Source organism: Sciurus carolinensis, chromosome 3, assembly GCF_902686445.1.
Source record: "Sciurus carolinensis chromosome 3, mSciCar1.2, whole genome shotgun sequence".
Classification (NCBI taxonomy): Eukaryota; Metazoa; Chordata; class Mammalia; order Rodentia; family Sciuridae; genus Sciurus; species Sciurus carolinensis.
The window spans coordinates 131,588,681-131,612,367 of record NC_062215.1 but is presented as its reverse complement, the minus strand read 5'-3'; the positions used below and the strand labels follow the sequence as shown (position 1 = coordinate 131,612,367).

The 23,687-nt window shown below is 31.7% G+C and overlaps 1 protein-coding gene across 5 annotated transcripts in view; it reads left to right on the top strand.

The window, feature by feature from the left end:
* Nucleotides 1-23,687, top strand: part of Nckap1 (NCK associated protein 1) — an 88,122-nt gene that overhangs the window by 40,554 nt on the left and 23,881 nt on the right. For 4 of the 5 annotated variants that reach the window (XM_047547798.1, XM_047547797.1, XM_047547796.1 and 1 more), the window contains 13 exons: nt 1,131-1,227; nt 2,591-2,697; nt 3,418-3,550; nt 6,238-6,319; nt 8,002-8,060; nt 11,747-11,892; nt 13,688-13,820; nt 17,453-17,572; nt 18,702-18,841; nt 19,582-19,713; nt 22,043-22,261; nt 22,447-22,577; nt 22,877-22,974. In XM_047547798.1, the coding sequence (XP_047403754.1) occupies nt 1,131-1,227; nt 2,591-2,697; nt 3,418-3,550; nt 6,238-6,319; nt 8,002-8,060; nt 11,747-11,892; nt 13,688-13,820; nt 17,453-17,572; nt 18,702-18,841; nt 19,582-19,713; nt 22,043-22,261; nt 22,447-22,577; nt 22,877-22,974 (1,597 nt within the window). The remainder of the gene's footprint in view (nt 1-1,130; nt 1,228-2,590; nt 2,698-3,417; nt 3,551-6,237; nt 6,320-8,001; nt 8,061-11,746; nt 11,893-13,687; nt 13,821-17,452; nt 17,573-18,701; nt 18,842-19,581; nt 19,714-22,042; nt 22,262-22,446; nt 22,578-22,876; nt 22,975-23,687) is intronic. The other variant, XM_047547800.1, reaches the window with a different exon arrangement.

Genomic DNA, 23,687 nt, shown 5'->3' with positions numbered 1-23,687 from the left:
AAATCATAAATACTAAGCAGTACTAAATCCTCTAACTTATTACCTTGTGCCAGACCCAAGTTTTTTGTAAACATTTTTCTCAGGGTTAGTATATACTCCTCACAGCAACCCTATGAAGTAAAATAGTCAAAATAACATGTGCCCATTTTCTTCACAGAAGTGACCCTAAATGACTTTAATGTACTACATTATATCACAGAAAAATAACTCATGTTCTTTATGCTTGGGTTTTAACTCAGATATTCTTTATACATGGTTTTTTTTTTTTGGCATGTTCATTCATATATATGGACCATTTTTTAACTAATTAAAACTTTCTTGAAGAAGTGTACATTTTGTGTAGTATGAGGAGTTGGAAAATGTAAAACATTTTTTTTCCTTCTGCTAATATGTGAGAGTAAGACCTAATTTGCATTTTTATTTTAAAATACCTAGTGTTAAGTGCTGGGATTGTAGCTCAGTGTGTAGAGTGCTTGCCTAGCACTTGTGAGGCCCTTGGTTTGATTCTCAGCACCACATAAAAATAAATAAATAAAATAAAGGTATTGTGTCCATCTACAGCTAAAAAAATTTTTTTTAAATGCCTAGTGTGTGTGAATATTTATGATTATCCCTTTCCATATCTTGTTTTTAACTGACTTTTGTTTAGTCAGTTTTATATATTTAATAGGAGTATACTTAACAAATACAGATGTCAGTAACCAGCTATTATTTAAGATATGTTTATTTTTGTCAGTAAGTGACAAAACTGTATATAACAAGACAGGGTTTGTTTTCAAGAATCCCCCAGTTCAGTTTATGAAGTGCTGAGCTTATATAGTATTAAAATTGCAGAAATTGTTCAGAAGTAGAAGCCAGATACTGGGAAATTTTCTCGAAGTATTGGTTTTGCTGGGTAGGATTTTATTGATGGAGAACAGGAGTATAAAAATTGCTACAAAAGTAAAACAAGAAAGGCAACATAAGGTTAGGAAGTCATTTAATGTTAAACAGATAGAACATTATTTTTATTGGGCCTTCTGTTTCCTAAAAGAACTTTGGAAGTTGACCCTGACATGTTGGGTTACTTTAAGTTGCTGATGAAAATTTTAATAGAAGTAGATAAAATATAATGGTGTCTTTCCCTATAGTGGTTCAATGCACAGGGAGAGACGCAAGTTTTTAAGGTCTGCTCTGAAGGAATTGGCTACTGTCCTCTCTGATCAACCTGGCTTGCTTGGTCCCAAGGTAATTTATTTAATTCTTATTTCTTTTTTTTTTTTTTCCATTTTTATTATTGTATACAAATGGAATACATGTTGTTTCTCTATTTGTACATAGAGTCAAGGCATACCATTTGTGTAATACGTTTACATAGGGCAATGATGTTTGATTATTTTTTTTCCCTTCCCCCCTACCCCTCCCACCCCTCTTTTCCCTCTATATAGTCCTTCTTTCCTTCATTCTTACCGCTCTCCTTATCCCTAACCCTAAACCTAATGCTAACCCCTCCCACTCCCCATTATATGTCCTCATCCGCTTATCAGCGAGATCATTCGTCCTTTAGTTTTTTGAGATTGGCTTATCTCACTTAGCATGATATTCTCCAATTTCATCCATTTGCCTGCAAATGCCTTAATTTTATCATTCTTCATTGCGGAGTAATATTCCATTGTATATATATGCCACAGTTTCTTTATCCATTCATCAACTGAAGGGCATCTAGGTTGGTTCCACAATCTGGCTATGGTGAATTGAGCAGCAATGAACATTGATGTGTCTGTATCTCTGTAGTATGCTGATTTTAAGTCCTTTGGGTATAGGCCAAGGAGTGGGATAGCTGGGTCAAATGGTGTTTCCATTCCAAGCTTTCTGAGGAATCTCCACACTGCTTTCCAGAGTGGCTGCACTAATTTGCAACCCCACCAGCAATGTATGAGTGTTCCTTTTTCACCACATCCTTGCCAACACCTATTGTTGCTTGTGTTCTTGATAATCGCCATTCTAATTGGGGTGAGATGAAATCTTAGGGTAGTTTTGATTTGCATTTCCCTTATTACTAGGAATGTTGAACATTTTTTCATACATCTGTTGATTGCTTGTAGATCTTCTTCTGTGAAGTGTCTGTTCATTTCCTTAGCCCATTTGTTGATTGGATTATTTGTATTCTTGGTGTAGAGTTTTTTGAGTTCTTTATAGATTCTGGAAATTAGCGCTCTATCTGAAGTATGGTTGGCAAAGATATTCTCCCACTCTGTAGGCTCTCTCTTCACATTGCTGATAGTTTAATTCTTATTTCAATATGTATACCATTTGAAAAAATTTAAAAACATTCCTTCTATATGAAATTTTACTGAAGTATGAGTCAGGGACTGCATAAAAGGATTTTTGCATTTGATCAAGAATGAATTTGCTGACCTGACACTCATACATCAAACTTACCTGCATTTACCTCTCTTATATATAAGCATGCTTTTCCTCCTACATACCTATAATTTCTCTTTTGCCCTTTCATGTTAGTGCCTTCTCTTTTGAATTGAATATTGTTTCTTGCCAATTACTTTTCACTTAAGAGAAAGATTATGGCAAATAATGTTGTTGTTTTTAACAGGCACTTTTTGTTTTTATGGCATTATCTTTTGCCCGTGATGAGATTATCTGGCTCCTTCGTCATGCAGATAACATGCCAAAGAAGAGTGCAGATGACTTTATAGATAAGTAAGTTAGTGGCATTAGAAAAACATTATTTTCTGTTTATTTTGATTCATAGGCTATAGAACACGAGGGCTTATATTTGAAGTGAAGTTACTTTGAAAAATATTTCAGGGGTTTTTGTCGTATTAGGAATATTGATAGCATATCATTAGATGATATGAATTATAAAAATCAACTGATATGACATTAGGGCTTATACTGTTTTCTAATTACTAACAATAAAGTTATTACTTAAGTTATTGTTTATGCCTCTGCTACGTCCAGTAATATTTCCTATGGATTTGTTTTTCTAAATTGTTTACTATATAAAACATTTAAATAAGAATTCTTACAGAGTAGAGTTGCAACCCAGTGTGTTGTTTGAAATGTCTCTCTCATTTTAATCTATATTCTTTCAACATGAGTTAGATAAATAAAGCAGAGAAATAAGAGCATACAAAAAATAATAATTTCTTACCCTCTTTCACCTATGATTTTTAAAAAATGACATATTTATGAGATGTCCAAATTTCATTTTCATTTCAATTCTACTATCAGATTTTGGTTCTTAGTAGTTTTTTCTTTTTTGTTTTTGTAATTCCTTTATTCATATGAAATAATTTTGATAATAATTGACATTAAATGTTAGCTCCCTTTCTCAGAGTTCTTGAAATATCAAAAGCATTTAATATTTTCTTTGATAATGCATTTATTCATTGATATTTTTCTTGAATTTTTAAAAAGGCACATTGCTGAATTAATATTTTACATGGAAGAACTTAGAGCACATGTAAGGAAATATGGACCTGTAATGCAAAGGTATTATGTGCAGTACCTTTCTGGCTTTGATGCTGTTGTCCTCAATGAACTTGTACAGGTAAAACCTATTTCATATTATTTCCCCTTTTGTTCTTTCCTTCCTGATTTTTTAGTAATTGATTGGTTTGTTCAGCAAACGTTTATAAAATGTAATCATGTGCTCAACAATGGAAATACAGATGTAAATAAGTCATGGTCATGTCTTGTTAAAAAGAACATTTTATAAAGGTGAGGAAATATTCGTTGCAGTGTATGTAGTATGGTAGGTGTTATGCATGAGTGTGTGTAGAGCTCAGGATGAACATAATGAAGAGAACAGTTATTTATTCTGGATATGAAAATGTACACTAACCAAACTATAGAGGGCCTTGGAAAAAAGGAGGTTAGTTATAATCAGATTTACTTCTTAGAGAGATCACTCTGGCTCTGTGGGGTGATGATTGCTGAAGGCCAGAGGAAGAGGCAAAAAGAAGAAAACTTAACTGCAGTAGGCTAGATGAGAGCTGATGAGAACCTGAACTTCTACGGTGACTATGGAAATATAGAAAAGATGATGTAGATAATGTATGTGGTAATTAAGTACTAAGAAAAAAAGAATCTTTTCAAATAGTGTGTTAGAGGATGACCAGTAAATAAAAATTGCATGTAGATGTTTGTATTGAAGTGTCATAATATTATTTTCATTTTGGATTTTCCTCAATTTGTTTTTCTTTTAGCTTTTATAATTTCTATTTATTTCTTCAATCTTTTTCATCTTATGTAAATTTCCTTTTACTCCAAATAAAGTAACCAGAAGGAAAATTAATATCTTATTTTGCTTTATTTTGGGAAATCACAGATATCTGAAAGTACTGCAAGCTAATAAAACAGTACAGAGAAAGAGCTGTAAAAATTCTCTTTATATAGCCACTGGTCTTCCTATACTAATATGTTTCTTCTTTTATCCACTAGATGGAGCTCAGATACTTCCTTTCTAGATTGGCCATTAAGAAAAGAACTGAAAATCTAGAGTATTATTGCCTTGTAATTTTATTTGTGAATATATATCACTTACCAGATAAACCAGAGGTTATGGTTACTGTTCATTATTTATTCATACTACCTTGCAATCTAAAAAGGAAACTAAAATTTTGGTTTCATGTAATTTTGTTTAAGGTACTAACATTTTTAATTTTTGAATCTATGCTGTGGCTATTTGAATATTTGTTAATAAATTTTATAGCTTTTTGATAACAGTGTTAATGTTTAAGTCAATTGAAATTTCTTGGTGTCTTTTATATAAAGTGGAATTTACCAATAGTGAGAAAATTAATTCTTAGCATTTCTTTTGGTATTATAGTATCAGTAGTAGTAATAGCAGCTTCAGGAATAATGCTGATATTAAAGTTGCTAGATTTATTGGTAACATTTTATTAAATCTATACAATAACTCTGTGAGGGTACATATAGTTATCATTATTTACTGAAGACAAAAGACCTAATGTAACTTGCTCGGTATCACATGGTTCATAAGGAATAGAGCCATTCAAACTTAAATCTAATCTCCAAAGTGTGAGCTTTTTACCACTCTCTTCTATTACAAAGTACTTTCATAGTTCTTTTAACCTCTTACTAGGATGCAAATTTGTTTTTTTATTTTTATTTTTATTTTTTGCTGTTCTAGGAATTAATACATGCTAGTCAAGCACTCTACCACTGAGCTATGTCCCTAGTCAGGATGTAAATTTAGAGCAAAGATGGCAAATCTTTTAATATATTTCATTGTAATACTGTTAAAATTTTTATTGTGGTAAAGTATGTATAAAACAAAGTATACCATTTAGTTATTTTTAAATGTACAGTTCAGTGGCATGTAGACTTAACATTATTGTGTTGGTCTTTTCATTTTGAGAATGTATTTTATATATATTGTTTGTTAGCTAAGCATTCACTTTTTAAAAAATATATTTACTAGGGCTGGGGTTGTGGCTCAGTGGTAGAGCACTTGCCTGGCACGCGTAAGGCCCTGGGTTTGATTTTCAGCACTGCCTATAAATAAATAAAATAAAAACATTGACAATTTAAAAAATGTTTAAAAAAATATATTTTTTTTCTATCATTCACTTTGGATTTCATTTATCAGATATTTGTTCTCCTTTTTTGGTCTGGTTTTTTTTTTTTTTTTTTTTTTTTTTTTACAGTGCTGGTGATTGAACCTAAGGCCTTATGCATGCTAGGCAAGCACCCTACCATTGAGCTATGCTCCCAGGCCCCAAATATTCATTGTCTCAACCAGTTGAAAGGGGATTTTTTTTAATCCTAATTTTTTTGAAGTATAATTTACATGTTAGTAAGAATTATCCATTTTTATTGTATGTTTTGAATTTTGGTAGTTGTATATATCCATTTAACTGCCACCACCTTGAAGATGTAGAACATTTCCAACACTTTTGAAAGTTTTCTTGTACACCTTTATGATAGATTCCCTGACAGATCCCCAACAACAACTGATTTGCTATCAATATAACTTTGCCTGTTACAAAATGATCATACAAGTGGAATCATACACTTTGTAACCTTATTTTTTATTTCTTTCACCTAGCATAATTTTAGATTTTTGTTGGTGTATATCAAACATCATTCCTTTTTATTTCTGAAAAATATTCTGTAGTATGACTGTACCAGTTTATCTACCTGCTATTTGATGGATCTTTGAGTTTCTACCCAACTAGATCTTTTTAACATTACTTTTTGTTCATTTTACAGAATCTTTCTGTTTGCCCTGAGGATGAATCAATCATCATGTCTTCTTTTGTTAACACTATGACTTCCCTAAGTGTGAAACAAGGTAAGTCTTTTAAGTAAAGGCATTTTTTCTTTTTTCTTCTAATTAGATTTTAAAGTTTGATTATTAAGGAGAGAATTTAACAGTTAATATTTACAGAATTATCTCATTTTGGATATATATGACCTATTTTTTTTTAAGTTCTCTCTGAAGCAAAGATTTCCAAAATGGATTTGTGATAATATTTACAGAAATCACAAGAATGGTGTCTTAATATTTCTTATTCAGGGAAAAAGAAGTATTCTGTAATAAAAGTAAAATAAGAAGGGATACTGAGTATTCTAATGAAGTATACATTTGGTCCAAGCATACATATAACAATACTTACAAACATTTATAAAATGTTTAATCTTCCAGGCACTTTATATTAATTATCTCATTTAATCCTTTAAAAAATACTGTTATTTTATTTGACAGATTTGGAAATTCAGGGTTTGAGAGGTAACCTCTAAGTTATTTAACATAATTTACGCAAACTCTAGCAGCTATTATATAAGAATCAGAATTTGAGCTCAGGTACGTCAGTCTCAAAAATTGATAATAACAAGATCACTTTCCATTATTTCAACACTGCATTCCAGTAAATTGACATTAGTCTTTAGCTTTGTAGTCTTTATATAAAAATTATCAGAAACCTTGGAAGTGTCTGAATAATGTTTTTAAGTATTTGTTTTCATTCAGCCAATCTTAGTTACTACATTGTGGTAATGAAACCACTATAATCTTATGTGGTGATATTTGGTTTAAATGGGGTTATTTTGTGGGGCTTTAGCATGCTGCCAAAGTTTCTATTCGTAGGATCTTTCAAATTTTATACTATTTCTTGAAACTGACAGATAAGCACACTAGTGTCAGAGAGCTTAGGAGAAATGTTTATTTCTCCTAGTATAACTGCTTCCTTTATCTTTATAGAATTTAGAAATGTTGCACTATCTAAGCTCTTAAAAGTTTTTATTTTTGTTTTTAATTATAAAATATACATAATGAAATTTTATCATTGGAACCATTTTTGCACATGTAGTTCAATGTAGTTCTTGTACAACCAGGCTCCAGAAATTTTTCATTTTGAACAACTGAAACTCTGGCCATTAAACAATATTCTAGTTTCTTCTGCTCCCAGCCCCTAGCAAAACTACTCTATTTTTTATTCCAGTGAGTTTGACTGTTCAGTGTACCTCGTATAAATGAACTATACAGTTTTGACTTTTGAGACAGGCTTCTTTTATGTGTATGAGTATGTGATGATGGAGTCTCAGTGTGTTGCCCAGGCTGACCTTGAACTCCTTGGACTCAGGTGATCCTCCTTAGCCTTCCATGTTGCTGGGACTTCAAGTGCATGCCACTGAACCCAGCTCTATTTTATTTCATTAAGCGTAGTGTCCCTAAGGTTCAGCCATATTGTATCATGTATCAGAAATTAGCCTTCTTTTTAAGAAAAAATAATATTCCATTTTAATTATATGCTATATTTTGTTTATCCATTCATCTGTCAAAGATGTTTAAGTTGCTCCTACTATTGGCTATTGTGAATAGTACTGCTGTGAACATGGGTTTACAAGTATCTTTTTCAGACTCTGGGTTTTAATTCTTTTGGAAATGTTTTAGCTCTTAAGTTGTATGATGTGATTATAGATTTGTAGAAATGTTAATTTGCTTTGTAATCTTTTTTCCCCCCATTATTGCAGTTGAAGATGGAGAAGTATTTGATTTCAGAGGAATGAGATTAGATTGGTTTAGGTTACAGGTATGAAAAACAATTTTTATTATTTTTCTGTTTTGTTATTGAATACCTTAGTTAACAGAAAAAAATTTTATAGAAGATATATACATATATATAGTTGTATCCCTTTTGGAAAGACTTCCTTTGTATAACTAACCATAAAAGAAACACATTGTACTAGTTACTAAACTTGGATAAATGTATTTCTAATTTAAGACAATATATAAGTACTTTTGAGAAGATATTATTTTATAATTTAAAAGAAATTATAAAAATTTAAAACTTAAATACCAGCCTCTCTTGATTATACTGACTCAGATATTGAAAGTAAAAGCATAAAATGTTTTTTACAAAATACGTATAATCAGTTATTGACTTCTTAAAAATAAAGAACCAGTTAGTAAAAATTTTAGGCTTGTGGACCATGCAGTTTCTGCCATAGCAACTTGGCTCTGCCATTGTCCTGAGAGCATCTATAAAGAATACATAAATGTAGGGTCATGACTGTATTCTAGTAAAACTTTATTAATAAAAACAAGTAACTAGGTCAAAGGCCACAGTCTATCATCATCACCTCATCTAGTTCCAAAAGCTTTAATTTTCTGAAATACAGAAATAAATAGTTTTAGATTTTGACAGTGTTCATTTACATAGATCTCTCACGTGGTATTAAAGGACTTTAAAATTCAAGCTATTATTTTCTATGTACTATAAATTTAACAATAGAATTTAGTTGCTCTTTTAATGATTCTAGTACTTAGGGGAAGAAGAAAAGAGGAATTATCCTGTCCTGTGAGGATTTTATAATCTAGCTGTGGAAAGAAGGCATAAAAGATACAAAAATTAAAAGGCAGTTGTAAACCTAAAAGATTTAGAGATATCAGATAGAATATAATTATTTGTTAAATACAGGCCTTACAGTCTTCTCCAAAGGGGGAAAGCTTTTACGAAGTTGGAATTGCTAGTAATGACTTTAGAGAGAAAGCCAAATTTTACCTGGGAATTATAAAAGGGAAAATAACTTGTCCAGGGAAAGGGCGAACAATGAGTAAAGGGCAAATAAAGAAACTTTTGAGTATGAAGTTTTACTATAAGGAGGAGCAGATATTCACGATAAATAAATGATTTGACTTTTATCACTCGGTTTCAGGTAGAAGAGTTATTAGATAAAGGAAGCTGGCCTAAGAGACATGAAGAGTTCTGTAGACAAATACCAGTAGTTTCTAAGGTAGAACAAGGCCAACAGAAGTCTTTGGGAGATTGTTAGTATACTTTGTGCCTTCACTGGCGTCCTGTCCAGTTTTAATCCTAAGGTTAATATTCTTCAATAGGTCACTTTAATGTTTTCTCTTTTTTCTATTCTTAAAAGAAGAATTCTAAAAAATTCCCTATGTCAACCTTATATTTTTTCCTTTAAAAAAATCCTGCTTAAGGTGTCCCTTGGATGGCATATCTAAATGTTGGGGGATCAGAACTAGTTATCTGGCTTCTAGTTTGTCCATTGCTTAGGTTTGTTCTTGTTGTCAGAACTGTCCCTCCAAAAAAAAAAAGGTGTGGCACATGCTTTTGCATAAAACGTTAAATGAGTACATCCTTGTATTTGTATGTGTTTTCAATGTTGCCAAGGTGCTATGGGAAATTAAAGTAACAAAATTAGAAAAAATAATGAAATTATTAAAAAGCACCAAAAAAGAATTCTTTTTTTATATATGTATTCTTTGTCATTTTTTCCCCCTACTTCCCTAAAGGATCTTATTCTCCTTTGTTTTCCATCAGTCCCTTAGGTATCTCTAGTTCCTTTTCAAATTATCTTCTTCCTTTTTGTATTCTAAATTATTTGGTTTGTTCTTATCTTAGACTTTTATTTAAAAGCATTTAATAGCATATGTTTCTCTTTCCATTGTTGTTAATCCTTTCACATGAGTGCTTTATATCAAGTTGTATCATTTTGTTACTTTCTTCTGAATCTATTTTCACAATGTTATTTAAATTCCGAGTTGTTAAAATGAGCATCGGTTAACGGAAGTCTTTATTGAATTCATGGTTATAGCTGATTTCCTCTTTTACTATAAAACTGATTAAAGGTAAATAAATCTAATAAGACTTCGTTTGTGATAAATATTCAGAGTATTATCTTCATTATTCTTCAGTCCCTCCCCTTTCCTGACAGAAAAAAATCAATAAAATGCAAAACTCCACTTACTCTATGGTATTGCTCTCTTGGTGAATGGTAACATCATCCACCTAATGGACTCTTATCATTGTAGGGTTTGAGATTTGTTTTTTATCTTACTTAGAAGGCAAGTTCTTAATGTTTCATGGATTTCAGAAAAAGACATGGGCCTCCTGGGGCAGAGACCAAGTACTTCATTATTCACAGTACAGGAAGCAGTGTGAGGATCAGCATATTTGCTTTGATTTGTCCATATCCAGTAAGTCCTGCAGTGGTGGCCAGGGGGTGCTATGTAACTTGTAGTGGACTTGTGTCACACCTAAGGAATACTGAGTTTGAGGTGCCTTCACTCTATCATCAACAGTATGCATGTTTCCTCTTTGTTCCAAGGAGAACATGTACCTCATCTCTCAGGTTTGATACTTCAAAACAACCCTGAGAAGTGTCATACGGAATAAGTAATCCAGACCTTGCATTTCTTGCATACCCATCCTTTGTTCCACAAAGGATGTCCCCACACACAGAATTCTGGCCAACATCTGTAATTCTTCTGTTGCTCACCATATCTAAAAATTTCCCAGATTAAACTCTTTAAATGGCTTCTATTCTAGACCAGATCATCATAGTCCTTGTCTGATTTATTGCCACGGTGGCTTTCAAATAGATTTCTGCCTCCTTTGCTCTTCCTAACTGCACTTTACCATTTTACCCACTCCTCCATACAGAACCATCTTTCTAAAAAAACAAAAACTGGCCATCACACAGAATCCTCTGTGGGTCACCAAAAGTTTAAATTCTTTACCATGGTATAGAAGACTGTATATGATCTAGTTGAATCTCATTTTTCACCATTTTTCTTCTTTTGTTTACAAACTCTGGGCATAGTAAGCAGTATTTATTCTGTAGGCACCTCTCTTATTATTATTCTCTGCCCTCTGAAATGTCCTCTATCCACAGGCATGATTCTGTTCTCCTATGATTTAGTATCTCATGGAATTTCTTTCCCTACAGCCTATCTCGATGATTTGGGTTAAGTTCTATTAACTTTTTTGACTGACCTACCCTAATTTTTTACTATCTTTTATACTTTTATAGACTCCATCAGATCAGTGCAGTATATACTGTCCAGTGTTTTAGTGATTCAGTATAATCTAAAATCTCACTAAGTCAACATATACAATACTTAGTTTCATCTGATGTTTGCTATATTCATTTTAAGATTGAAAATTTCTTTTGGTAAGGTTAACATAAAAACTAAATGTTTTATAATTTTGATATTGTTAACTTTAGTTTCTTTGGAATTTAAGATGACCCATGTCTTAGATTCTATTTTATGAACATTGATATTTCAATTTATTTAAAGAAATTTTTGATAGGAATTTCAAGTTAGGATCTCTACAGACAAAATAAAAGAGGTAGAGTGTCACAATAAACAGTTTAAATATTTCTCAGTAATGCATTTTTCCCCCTATAGAATGTCAGGTCGAGTCATTGGTCTCTACCTAAACTACTTTTGTTTTTTGCTGTGCTTTTACAGGCATATACTAGTGTCTCTAAGGCTTCACTTAGCCTTGCTGATCACCGAGAGCTTGGAAAAATGATGAATACAATAATCTTTCATACAAAAATGGTAGATTCCTTGGTGGAAATGTTGGTGGAAACATCAGATCTCTCCATATTTTGGTATGTTGTAATTTTCCTCAAATCTGGATTTGAAGTTCTTAGAAATACAAGTTTCTTGATTGTTTCTATGTTTGCCTGGTTTTTAAGATAATTCAGTAAGACTCTTAAGAATAAAGGAAATAGTAGACTTACTTTAAGGCTCATCAACAAAAAGTTTACCAAGATAGGGTTAATGTCTAGTTTTAATTCTCTATAAGAAAATTATTCTTTTGATGTGAATTTTGTTTCTTAGATTTTGTTTGAGGGCATGAAAATCAGTTCATATTACCTTAAGTCCCTCCTTTGCATGGTTAGACCAAGGGGCAAAAAGTTGTACATGAGGGTCAATTAGCGTAAATGTTAGAATTTATTAAATACTTGATAATTTCACTTCTGTTGTGCTAAATTAAACATTAGTATTATGACAATGTGATGATGATTCCTTATATTGTGCTTCATTGTCCTTTGTTTCAGTCATAGCCTATTAGTACTTAGCACTGTAGTTTACTTTTTGCCCCTTTTCTTCCTTCCTAGAAACCTTTGAAAGAAGGTTATGGTTTTGGTACTTAAAAATGTTTGAATGAATAAATGAACTTGTTTGTGATCAACTAATAAACAGTGGGGCCAGGATTCAAACTCAAGTATTCTGGCTCATAGCTATATAATATCAATTGTATTTTCTGATTCTTGGTCCTTTTTTTTCTTCTTTTTTTCCTTTAGGGAAGTGAATTACAGTAACCTAGTCTGTCTCTTTATTTCTAAAATGCTGAGATAATCTGAGTGAATAGTTGTAGTAATTTCTAGCTTGAACAGAGATCATTATGAAAAAAGTATCCTTTTCTTTTGGAAAATAACCTAATCCATGATCATTTGTACAATTTATTTGTTAGCAGTATTATAGAAGCTATCTAAATCACCAGGCAGAAAAGGCCAACTTCTTCAGTACATACATTTTTTAGGTTTAGATACATCACATGTCAAATTTACAAGAATTTTAAAGATTATTTGGAGACCTGTGTTACTTTCTGGCCCAAAAGCTATCCTAGAAAGAAAATGGGACATTTTAGGTATTCTGATATTTTTAGCCACAGAAAGGTTTCTATGACAAAAGAAGGATACAACAATTAGACATTCCTCTCCACTTTCTTAAACTAAAAGCACTTTGAATAATGTTTAAAATTTGTATTTTTAGTCATATTTCATTAAATTTTATCCATATCTTTTCACAGTTGCATTCTAATTTACATGTAACATCAGCATAGAGATAATGCTCTTACTGTTTCTGTTTTTCTCATTACTCTGAGATGTATTGCACTGTATCCATGTATATTCTTTTACATGTAGATTTAACATCTTAAATTTGGATGTAGTTTCAAATTGATGGCATGTGATTATTTATTAGGCAGTGTTTTCTCATTGGTACTTAAATTTCATAGTGTCTCTTAAAACTGATGACTCAGTTTTGATGAAATTTAATAATGTAAGACTTGAATATCATAGTCTTATTCCATAGATATGGCTTATTTTCTCTTTAATTTTTCATTTTACGTATTTGTTAATGATATACAAATAACATTTGTATTATCCTGAAATGATTATTGGCATGTAAAAGAAGCTTTTTTGGGAAAATAACTATTCTCTTCTTAAGGAAGTAAATCCCAACAGTTGGCAACTTTCGTTTACTTGAATCAAACTAAATTAACTTTGCAGTATTGTATCACAAAATTTTTGTTTTAACTATTAACATATGACTATTTATAACTGTCTAGAATTATAAAAATTGCAATTCTAATTTTCAATTTGTTTCTTAATATAGTTTTTATAGTCGTGCTTTTGAGAAGATGTTTCAACAGTGTTTGGAGTTACCCTCTCAGTCAAGATACTCAATTGCATTTCCGCTACTTTGCACTCATTTTATGAGTTGCACACATGAACTGTGTCCAGAAGAGGTAATTTCAGTGTAGTACTGTGATTTATCTGGTCTGCAGAGTGAACTAGATCAAACTTATAGCCAACTAATGTTTACAAAGTCCTAATAACTCACTTCCCATTTAGAACATTTTTATGCAGAATAAAAAAATGCTTGCATAGATAATATGATAAAGTTATAAAAGCTAAAATATGTGGATGAATAAGTATATGTATGTATAGATTAGAACATATAATAAAGCCACTTATAATTGCCGTTATTAAAATAAATTGTGAGATAGGGTCCTGCTACACATAGCATGGTGATGTGTATTCATCTAACCCCTGCTGGAGGATTTATGACACTGTACAAACAGTTCACTTCCCTGCTGCAACTTAAAACAAGCAAAATGCAAAGTTGATAATGTACTAAATTTTCCTCTATCCTGTACTTACAAAAAAGTCACATGCAATATTTATGCTTTAAATTTAGTTTACAGAATGGAACCAAAATGTATAAATTTTGTGTTTGCTAACACTTTACCATGTACATTGTGTCTTTGTACATTTTGCCTGATTTACCCTAAATTTAAAGTATTATTTTTTGCTATATAAACTTTAACAGTTATTAAACAGTGTTTTCTTTTTGGTTACATATTGTTTCTGGATATCAAGATGTTAAATATAGTTCTCACTATTGTGTTAGGATGAGAGACAAGTGCTCCACCTTTCACTGTATACACTGTACATTGGGTTGATATGACACTGCTGGAAACAAGAAACTGAACTAGAATAGCATATTGTATTTAATCTGTATTGATCATGGATGCCTTCCTTAATAGGCATATGCAATAAAATAAAATATGAAAAAGTAGTGGGTCAGGTAATAATATTTATGGTAAAGATGTATATAGTACTTGAATTTATGTACTTGCTTTTCATCTTAAAGTATTATTGAAAACACTTAAAATTTAGATGGTAGATTACTGAGTAAACAAAATCAAAGAGGAATTTCTGACTTATGTTAATAGATACATTTGTGAGGTAGACACATGCACACACATATACACAATTGCTGAGCAATTGAACTAATTAATTTTATTGAACCCAAGTATCAAAGTACAAAGTACCAAAATGTACTCAGTATCAAAAGGGTAGTGATCTGTGGCACTTCATGGAGGCATAGTTAATAATTAGGTGTATTTTTAAATTGCTAGACTACATTTCAGATGTTCTAAATACAAAAGAGTGAGTTGGTGAAGTGATGGATACATTAATTAGCTTGAGTGAATTTTATTTTGTACCAGGGATTGAACCCAGGGATGCTTAACCACTGAGCCACATTCCAAGCCCTTATTTTTTATTTGTTTATTTTTTTAAATTTTGAGACAGGGTCTTGCCGAGTTGCTTGGGCCTCACTGAGTTGCTGAGGCTAACTTTTAACTTGTTATCCTCCTGCCTCAGCCTCCTGAGTTGCTGAGATTATAGGTGTGCACCACCATGCCTGGTATTGATTGTGCAAATCCCTGGGTTTGATTTTCATCACATTCTATCCCCCCCCTCTCTCTTTCTCTCTCTCTTTCTCTCTCTCTCTCTCTCATCCTCTCATCATTTGTCAACTGAAGATAAGAAAATAAAAAAAGGAAAAAGTATATTCAGTGTTTCTTCTAATCTTTAAAGAAAAAACACCATTTCGTAAGTGTGGTAAGAATATATATTAAAAGTAATATATTTCTTTGAGTCTTAGTACTTTGTTCCATAACTTTGATCTGTAGAACTGATAGAAAAGAAACTTGAGATAAGACTAACATTGTCAGAATCTTTAAGCATTAGGTAACATAACATCTGTTGTACATTGTATGCCAGTATTCCATGGAAAGAGGACTTTGAGGCAGATAGCTTGAAGGAAAGTTTTTGGGAAGTACTTTTAGAATTAATACCTTTGAAGGTGTTAACACCAAGAATTTTAATGGATTTATAGATTTTTCTTAGATGGAATGGATTTTTTTTTCATCCCAAGCTTGACACTTAAGATATGCTATTAACTCTGTTAACTCTTTCCTCACCATCATGCCCATCATCACCACAGTCTGGATATTCTAGTGTTTACATATAAGCTGTGTACATCCCTTCATATACTTTTAAGTCATCCCTTGATGGCTTATAATTCCTAATACAACATAAGTGCTGTTTCAATAGTTGTTAAGTATGACAAGTATAGAGAATAATGACAAGGAATAAAGTCTATACTTTTTCAGTACTTTTGCAATTTTTTTTCCTCTCAAATGTTTTCAATCCATGGTTGGTTGAGTCTGTGGTTGGGAACTTGTGAATGTCAAGGGCTGTCTATACACTAAATGTATTCCATCTTTTACTTGGATTTTGTTGTGGTCTCCTCAGCATTGCCCTTTTAAAGTCTATTTTCAGCACTGCAGTAAGAGGCAGAGGGAGGATAGTAGACTCATGGCATGTTGTATGGCATGTTTTTCACCCTGTGGCAGGTAAACAGTATTTAATTGTATCTGGCTGCAGATCCCTTTTGGTTTGGATTTCTGTTTAGTTTTAAAGGGCATTTTAAGTAAAATACATTGTGAAGTCTCATAATGAATCTAGGAAAGTTAATTTTTATGTCAAGTATTTTTATATTTTCTTATTTCAGCAAAATATATATAATCTCATAATTATGGAAGGGAAGGGAAACTTTTAATGAATTTGTTTCTTTCGAAAAGTGTCACAAATGTATTGTGCAAAAATTTATGGCATTATATCTTCAACATCCGAGTTGCCATTGACAAGAAAAAACAAACTGTTACAACTCACTAGGACTGGAAAAAACACAGGGGTTTGGGTATGGCTTAGTGGTAGATGATAAGTTCCTGCTTTTAATCCCCAGCTCTGCCAAAAATGAAAATACAGGTTCCTATAGAGATGGGTATGTTTGAGAGAGAAAGTGTGTATGTCTACACGTATACATACGTAGTATTTTCTGTTTTGTTCAAAGAATGCATGCTTATTCGGCTCCTCCCCTCCTCTCCCCCTTCCCTTCCTCCTCTTCTTTCTCTTTGACCCTCTTCTTCCTCTTCCCACTCCTTCTCCTTTTCTTCCTAGTCCTCCTCCTCCACCTCCTCCCTCCCCCACCCCTCCCTTCTTTCTTTTTTCTTTTTTTTTTGTATTCTCCCTGGTAAAGAATGACCAATTTTAGAAATTTTGAATGTCTTATGGGTTTACCAAGTTGACTTCTAATGCTTTTATGTAAATAATTGAGTTCTTTTTCTGTTTACATGTATTTTAAAGTGAAATATGATTGGAAGATAATTTAAATATGTTCTTGCACATATGTTTAATTTTTTAATGTTGCATCACTGGATTTAGGACTTTGTGGATGTGAAAATTAAATGCATAGTTGTTTATGTTAAGGAAATAATGGTCTTTGGAGATTCTTCCTAATTATATATTTCTTGTATAGTCAACAAGTACTTGTTATTTTATGTTAACTGTGTGCAAATACAATATAGTAGGTTAACTGTTAAAAGAGGTCCAAGAAATCTATAATATCTTTCACTCCTTATTGCAGAATAGAATTTTAACCTAATTTTCCATGTTTACTTAGTGTTTTAATTCAGACTACTTTCTTGTAACCATTATTGTTGTTATTATCCTCTTATCTTAACAGAGACATCATATTGGAGATCGCAGTCTCTCCTTATGTAATATGTTCCTGGATGAAATGGCCAAACAAGCTCGAAATCTCATCACTGATATTTGTACAGAACAGTGTACTCTTAGTGACCAGGTAATAATTTGTCCACTTATCCTTTAGTGTATTAGGAAGGACTCATAGGGATCAGTATTTCTTACATTCTTGAATGTTCCTGATAGGTTATGTCCTTTATGACAGAAAGTCTTTGGCTAAATTTATAAATCTTGTTTCACCTTTTCTTTCTGAGTATTTCAGATGTTCATTTTCTTCTGTTTCAAAACTTTCCTTTAAGACTCTAACGATAATATAATTTTCTTTTCCAAATCAGTTTTTGACTAGATGATTGTAAGATTTATATGAAATTAATTTTCCTGATCTTAGAAGTAGTAGTTGTTGAGGATAACCTTTCTTACTGCCCAGAACACTTTTTTTTCCTGTTATTTCCATAAAGCATTAGCAAATATCACTGCTTGCTATTTCAAATTTTCTAAGCCTTTTTTCCAGTTCATGCCTGTGTCTTCTTTTTCATCTCTGTTGTCCTTACCTTGTCCTAATTTTGATTTCAATTCTAGGAATATTTTCTCAGCATGGGGCACTCAGAGAGCTCTGACTGATCGTTTTGACAATTAATGGGGACTAAACTCTTAGCCCCATAAAACCTTGGTATAGGCCTCTTGCACTTTTTTGCTTTCAAATGAATTCTAGGCTTTTGTGGATTTTGCCTTTCCTGGTTTCATCAGTTTTCCTTTTGTTTCTCCCTGTTTCCCACACAGACACTATAGAATAACTAAATTCATTTCTCTGATTCAGCACTGTCCAGTAGAAATATTATGTAAGCCACATATTTTATTTAAAAATTTCTAGTAACCATGTTTAAGTATAAAAAAGAAATAGGAGAAGCCAATTTAAAAAGTATGTTTTCTTTAACTCAATGTAGACAATTTTTTTAAGTTTTAGGATGTTATATTGCTAATGAAATATTTTACATTTTTTTCTATTCATTCTTTGAAATTTGGTGTGTATTTTACACTTAAAGAACAATAAAATTTGGACCAGGCATATTTCAGAGGTACAGTAGCCACATATGCCACATGAATACAGTATTGTATAGTGCAGCTCTCCTTCTGTCTATGAATTATGTTTTTATTTCTTGTTGTCTGTCAAACTGAATGAATTATTTCCCATTTGTGTAATATAAGATTTCACTTCTATTTAAATTTAGTTGCTGCCTAAGCATTGTGCCAAAACCATCAGTCAAGCAGTGAATAAAAAGTCGAAAAAACAGACTGGTAAGAAAGGGGAACCTGAAAGGGAAAAACCAGGCGTTGAGAGTATGAGGAAAAACAGACTTGTAGTGACCAAGTAAGCCATCTACTTCTATTGTGTCTTTTTGTTTTGGTAGACACCTTTTCCCCCTGTGTCATTAGTGCTGAGAAAATGGTAGGAATTGTGTATTATTTTTCATCCTTAAAAAAGAAATCTTTGTGAGCTTGAGTCACCTGTTAGTTTTTATTTCATTCTAAAATACAGATTTTTGGATTTTAGAAGAAAATATATTTAATACGTTGTATTTGTCTTAACATATTGGGGCCAAGAATCTATGACTAAAATTTTTCTGAGGTGTACTATAAGCAACCTGTAATATTTTGATTTATTTAAAGTCAGGTAACTGAGACTTTAGATATATTAAAATATACCTGATATCATTTTTTTGAAACAAATGTCAGACCAGGTAGCATTTAGGGCTCTTAGTTTACTTGTTTGATTGATTATTAAACAGTGTGCCTTTTCTCATAAAAAATTATAGTAGCAGTTGGAAATGATTGTTTCTTTGGGTGCAGAGTAAGCTATTACTGTCTTTTAACTCAGTATAATCATTATTAGCTGAATATAGACATGAGTGATGAATGATGCTGTCTTTCAAAAATTGTTCTTTTAAGTTGGTTGTACCCATAAGGATTTTGAACTTAGTTTAAGAGAGGAAAAAGAAAATCAAATTCTGAAATTAACTCTAAATTTTGATATTTTTATAAAATTAATTTTGTACCACCTATGAGGAAATGTCATAAATTTTATTTAGTGTTTATTAATATTTTTTTCAGCCTTGATAAATTGCACACTGCACTTTCTGAGTTATGTTTCTCTATAAATTATGTACCAAATATGGTGGTATGGGAACATACCTTTACACCACGAGAATATTTGACTTCTCATCTGGAAATCCGCTTTACTAAGTAAGAAAGAATATAAACTATTTTTGCTTGTTCATTCAGTTAATGTGTTGGTTTTATTAATTGTTAATATCTGCAGTGTTTTCTTTTGTGAGGAAAAGCATTAGTAGAATTGGTTTAGTATAAAGAATAATGAATTTGGAAGTACAAAGAATAGTGATCTGAGAATTACATGAATTTCCCCAGATTTTTGTTCTGTATCTGTTGTTATTAACTGGTAACATTGGGCAGTCCACTTAATCTCTGTGTTTTAGCTTCGATATATGCAAAATGAGATGATTGCAGCAAATGAGTGTATTACACCTTGGAAGTGGCAGCCCAATAGGTCATGAAATCAGTGTAGGAAGTTGCAGTCGATATTTAAATAAAAAAGAATTGGGAGGGAAGAAGGAAGAAGAAGTAAGAAAAAAACCAAAATCCATTGTATAAAACTTTTCAGTTTTGTATATGTATATATATTCTGAATTGTGCTATTAGAGATGTATTTTGTACTAATGTAGGTCAGAATCATGTTTGAAAACCTCAGGATTAGGTGAACTCAAATCTATTTTGAATTCAAATATATGCTTTTATGTGGATTGAAGTCCACTATCTTGAGGACTTGATTCTAATTAGAATTTTGTTAAGTTATGGATATATTTTTTGAAATGGCACTGCATGTGATAAATCAGACACCCCTTGACTTTATAAACATTGCTGCATTTTTTTTTAAATGCACATTTATTAAGGAAAATGTCAGGTTTTGACAGGTTTGTTTTTCTTAAAATCCTTGAAACAATTTATAAAACAAAATTTTGCCAAAGGTTTTTCAAGGTTTCCGTGGTCATTAACAAGTAATTGTATTTGCCATTAGCTAAACATGTATACTGTAAGTAGTAAGAAAATAGTATAAATCTAAGGTAAGACTTTAAGAACAAAATAGATCAGTATATAAATGGGCACTAAATTGAGTGTTAAATCATCAGTTGACTAGAGAAGAGGCTACTATTAGACAAAGACTGTCTTTTGCTCTCTTTAGTTAGGCAGTCATCCTGAGAGTAAAACTTAAAATGCTCTAGTATTTAAATCAAAAGGACATTATGTCTCTGGGATTTGTTATTCTCAACAGAATGGGGTTGGGAGTTTGGGTGGAAGATAGGATTTAGTTTACAGCTCCCTTATATAAAAAGTCTTGTCTGTAATCCATGGGAAAGCAAATGTTCTTTTCACCAGACATACTTTTTGATCAGGACAACTCATTTGCCTGGGAAAGATTTTTATGTGAGGACAAAGATTGCTTGTGAGTATGAGTGGGTTGATTTTTGCTGATCACTTGCACACAGTTTTAATCTTGAGTTGGTTCTTCTGGGTCTTCTTCTAGTGAGGGATTTGTCCGTTTTCTTTAAGGATCTGTCTTTGTTAACACAGACTAAAATCTTTACAGATCTAATGCCCAAGAGAGATTTTAAAGAAAGTGAAATAGAGGTAGCTTTGTGTAGTATAAGATTGGTTAGGGAAGTATTTTCAAATTTATATTTAATTTTACTCTCATACAGTTTCTTGGGACATAAACAAAGCCATATTTTAATATGCCGTAAGTGATTAAAGAATAGTAAAATTGTTGCCTTGTTTTGACTGTTTATGCATATTGTTGAGAGGTGGCAGTAAGACAGGTTTGTGATCAAATGCTAGACAAACTACTTTCAAAGTGACCTTTTTCAGTTTATGTGAGTTCTGAGCCTTAGGTTTTTTTTTTTTTTTTTTTTTTTTTTTTTAACTTTTTTAGTTGTCAATGGACCTTTATTTTATTTATTTATATGCGGTGTGAAGGATTGAACCCTGGGCCTTCCACATGCCAGGCAAGCATTCTACCACTGAGCCACAACCCCAGCCCCATGAGCCTTAATTATTTTTTTCTTCCCCATCCATGAAATGTTGTGATAATTTGTACATAGTATGGCTGTTAAATATGTGGGTTGTAGTTAATTTATGTAAAATCTTTAAAAATTCTGGCAGCAGTGACAAATGAATTCAGACTATGTACTGTATAGCCTGTGGTTCTTGTTATAATCAACATGTTTTAATTTCAAAAACCCTCTTCATGTTTTAATCATTTTTGTAACTAATATTCTTAGAATGCATTTCTGTTTGTATTTTGTATTTGTGTTTCATTGTAGTTTTACATACTCTTTTTGTTAACCTTTTTTCTTGGGATGATAATGATAGTAGTAATTATACAAATTATTTTTAGACTTATTTTTATTGCTAATTTAATATTACATATTAGTAGGTTGAATGGATTATATGTACAGAAATTGAAGTTTTATCTCTTTTATTATTCTCCCCAACCCAGATCAATTGTTGGAATGACTATGTACAATCAAGCTACACAGGAAATTGCAAAACCATCAGAGCTTCTAACAAGTGTAAGAGCATACATGACTGTACTCCAGTCGATAGAAAACTATGTGCAAATTGATATTACGAGAGTATTTAATAATGTTCTTCTTCAACAAACACAACATTTAGACAGTCACGGAGAGCCAACCATTACAAGTCTATACACAAATTGGTAAGGAACACATTTAGAAATTTGGAGTGATAGAAGTTTTTTAGTAATGAACTACTTAGGAAAATTAATTTTTATGGATAAGTATTCATATTATCACTAGACTTAAAATTATATGCAGGACGTATACCATAATAAATTTTGAATTAAACTGTTTTTTCCAGTTACAAATTAACTTTTCTCTTTAGGTATTTGGAGACTTTGTTGAGACAAGTCAGCAATGGCCATATAGCTTATTTCCCTGCAATGAAAGCATTTGTGAACTTACCTACAGAAAATGAATTAACATTCAATGCAGAGGAATATTCTGACATATCAGGTGAGTAATACCATAACATGATTTAGAGAATGAAGAAAATTTGTTTTGCTTGAAAACTTAATTTCTCCTGATTGTTTTGACTTTTCATTGTTTCGTGACTATTTTCATTCAATTTTATGCATTGTACATTATATCTTAGAATTACTTCTGCATCTTATGTTATCTTTTTTATTACAGACTTTTCTTGGGCTATTATATTAGTAATTTGTTCCTATAATGGATATTCCAAGGTGTTAATGTTCATTTTCTTCATGTATCTGTTCTGTTAAATGTATAAAATTAATTACATTTCCTTTCAGAAATGAGGTCATTATCAGAACTACTAGGCCCATATGGTATGAAGTTCCTCAGTGAAAGCCTTATGTGGCACATTTCATCACAAGTTGCTGAACTTAAGGTAATAAGTCTTTCTATCAATTTTACTTTTAAATATTAATTCCTGAAAAACATTTCTTGAAGAATGTGAACAATAAGCCTAGAATGTTAATTCCTTTAATACGACTTGAAAATACTAGCATGTGAAATTAAAGAGCAAGCAGAACCTTTCAGTGTCATCTTAATATAGTAGTTATCTGTTTTATAAGTGAGAAAAGAGGCAGTCTAAAGAGGTGAATTGATTTGTGACAGGGGACTGAATCTTAGATATCTTATCATTTTCAATCAGTCCTTCATTCTTTTGTATCACAGTGCTTTTCTTTGAATGATCAGGTTCAAAATTACAGCCAAAGCTATTTGTTCAGATTTATATTTGAATGTATTGTTTTCCACAAATTGAGATATAAATATGAACATTGTTAGGCTTCATCACTTTTCCTTTTTCTTTTCCTTCTTTCTACTTTTTGATTTTTTGTTTGTTTTTTGTGGTGCTGGGCATTGAACCCAGGGTCTTAACCACCACTGAACCACACCACCAGCCATCTTTTTCTTATCATCATAAACCATTTAAACTTGATGGGAAATATTTAGAATGCTTAGTGTTTAAATAAAGATATGAAGGGCATCAACCTCTTAAATAACATTTAGAAATATCTTAATTTTGAGGTGATTTATATTGAAAAAGTCTTTCTGCATATTTTAACTATAGTTTTTCAGAGAATTTGAACTTGGGCT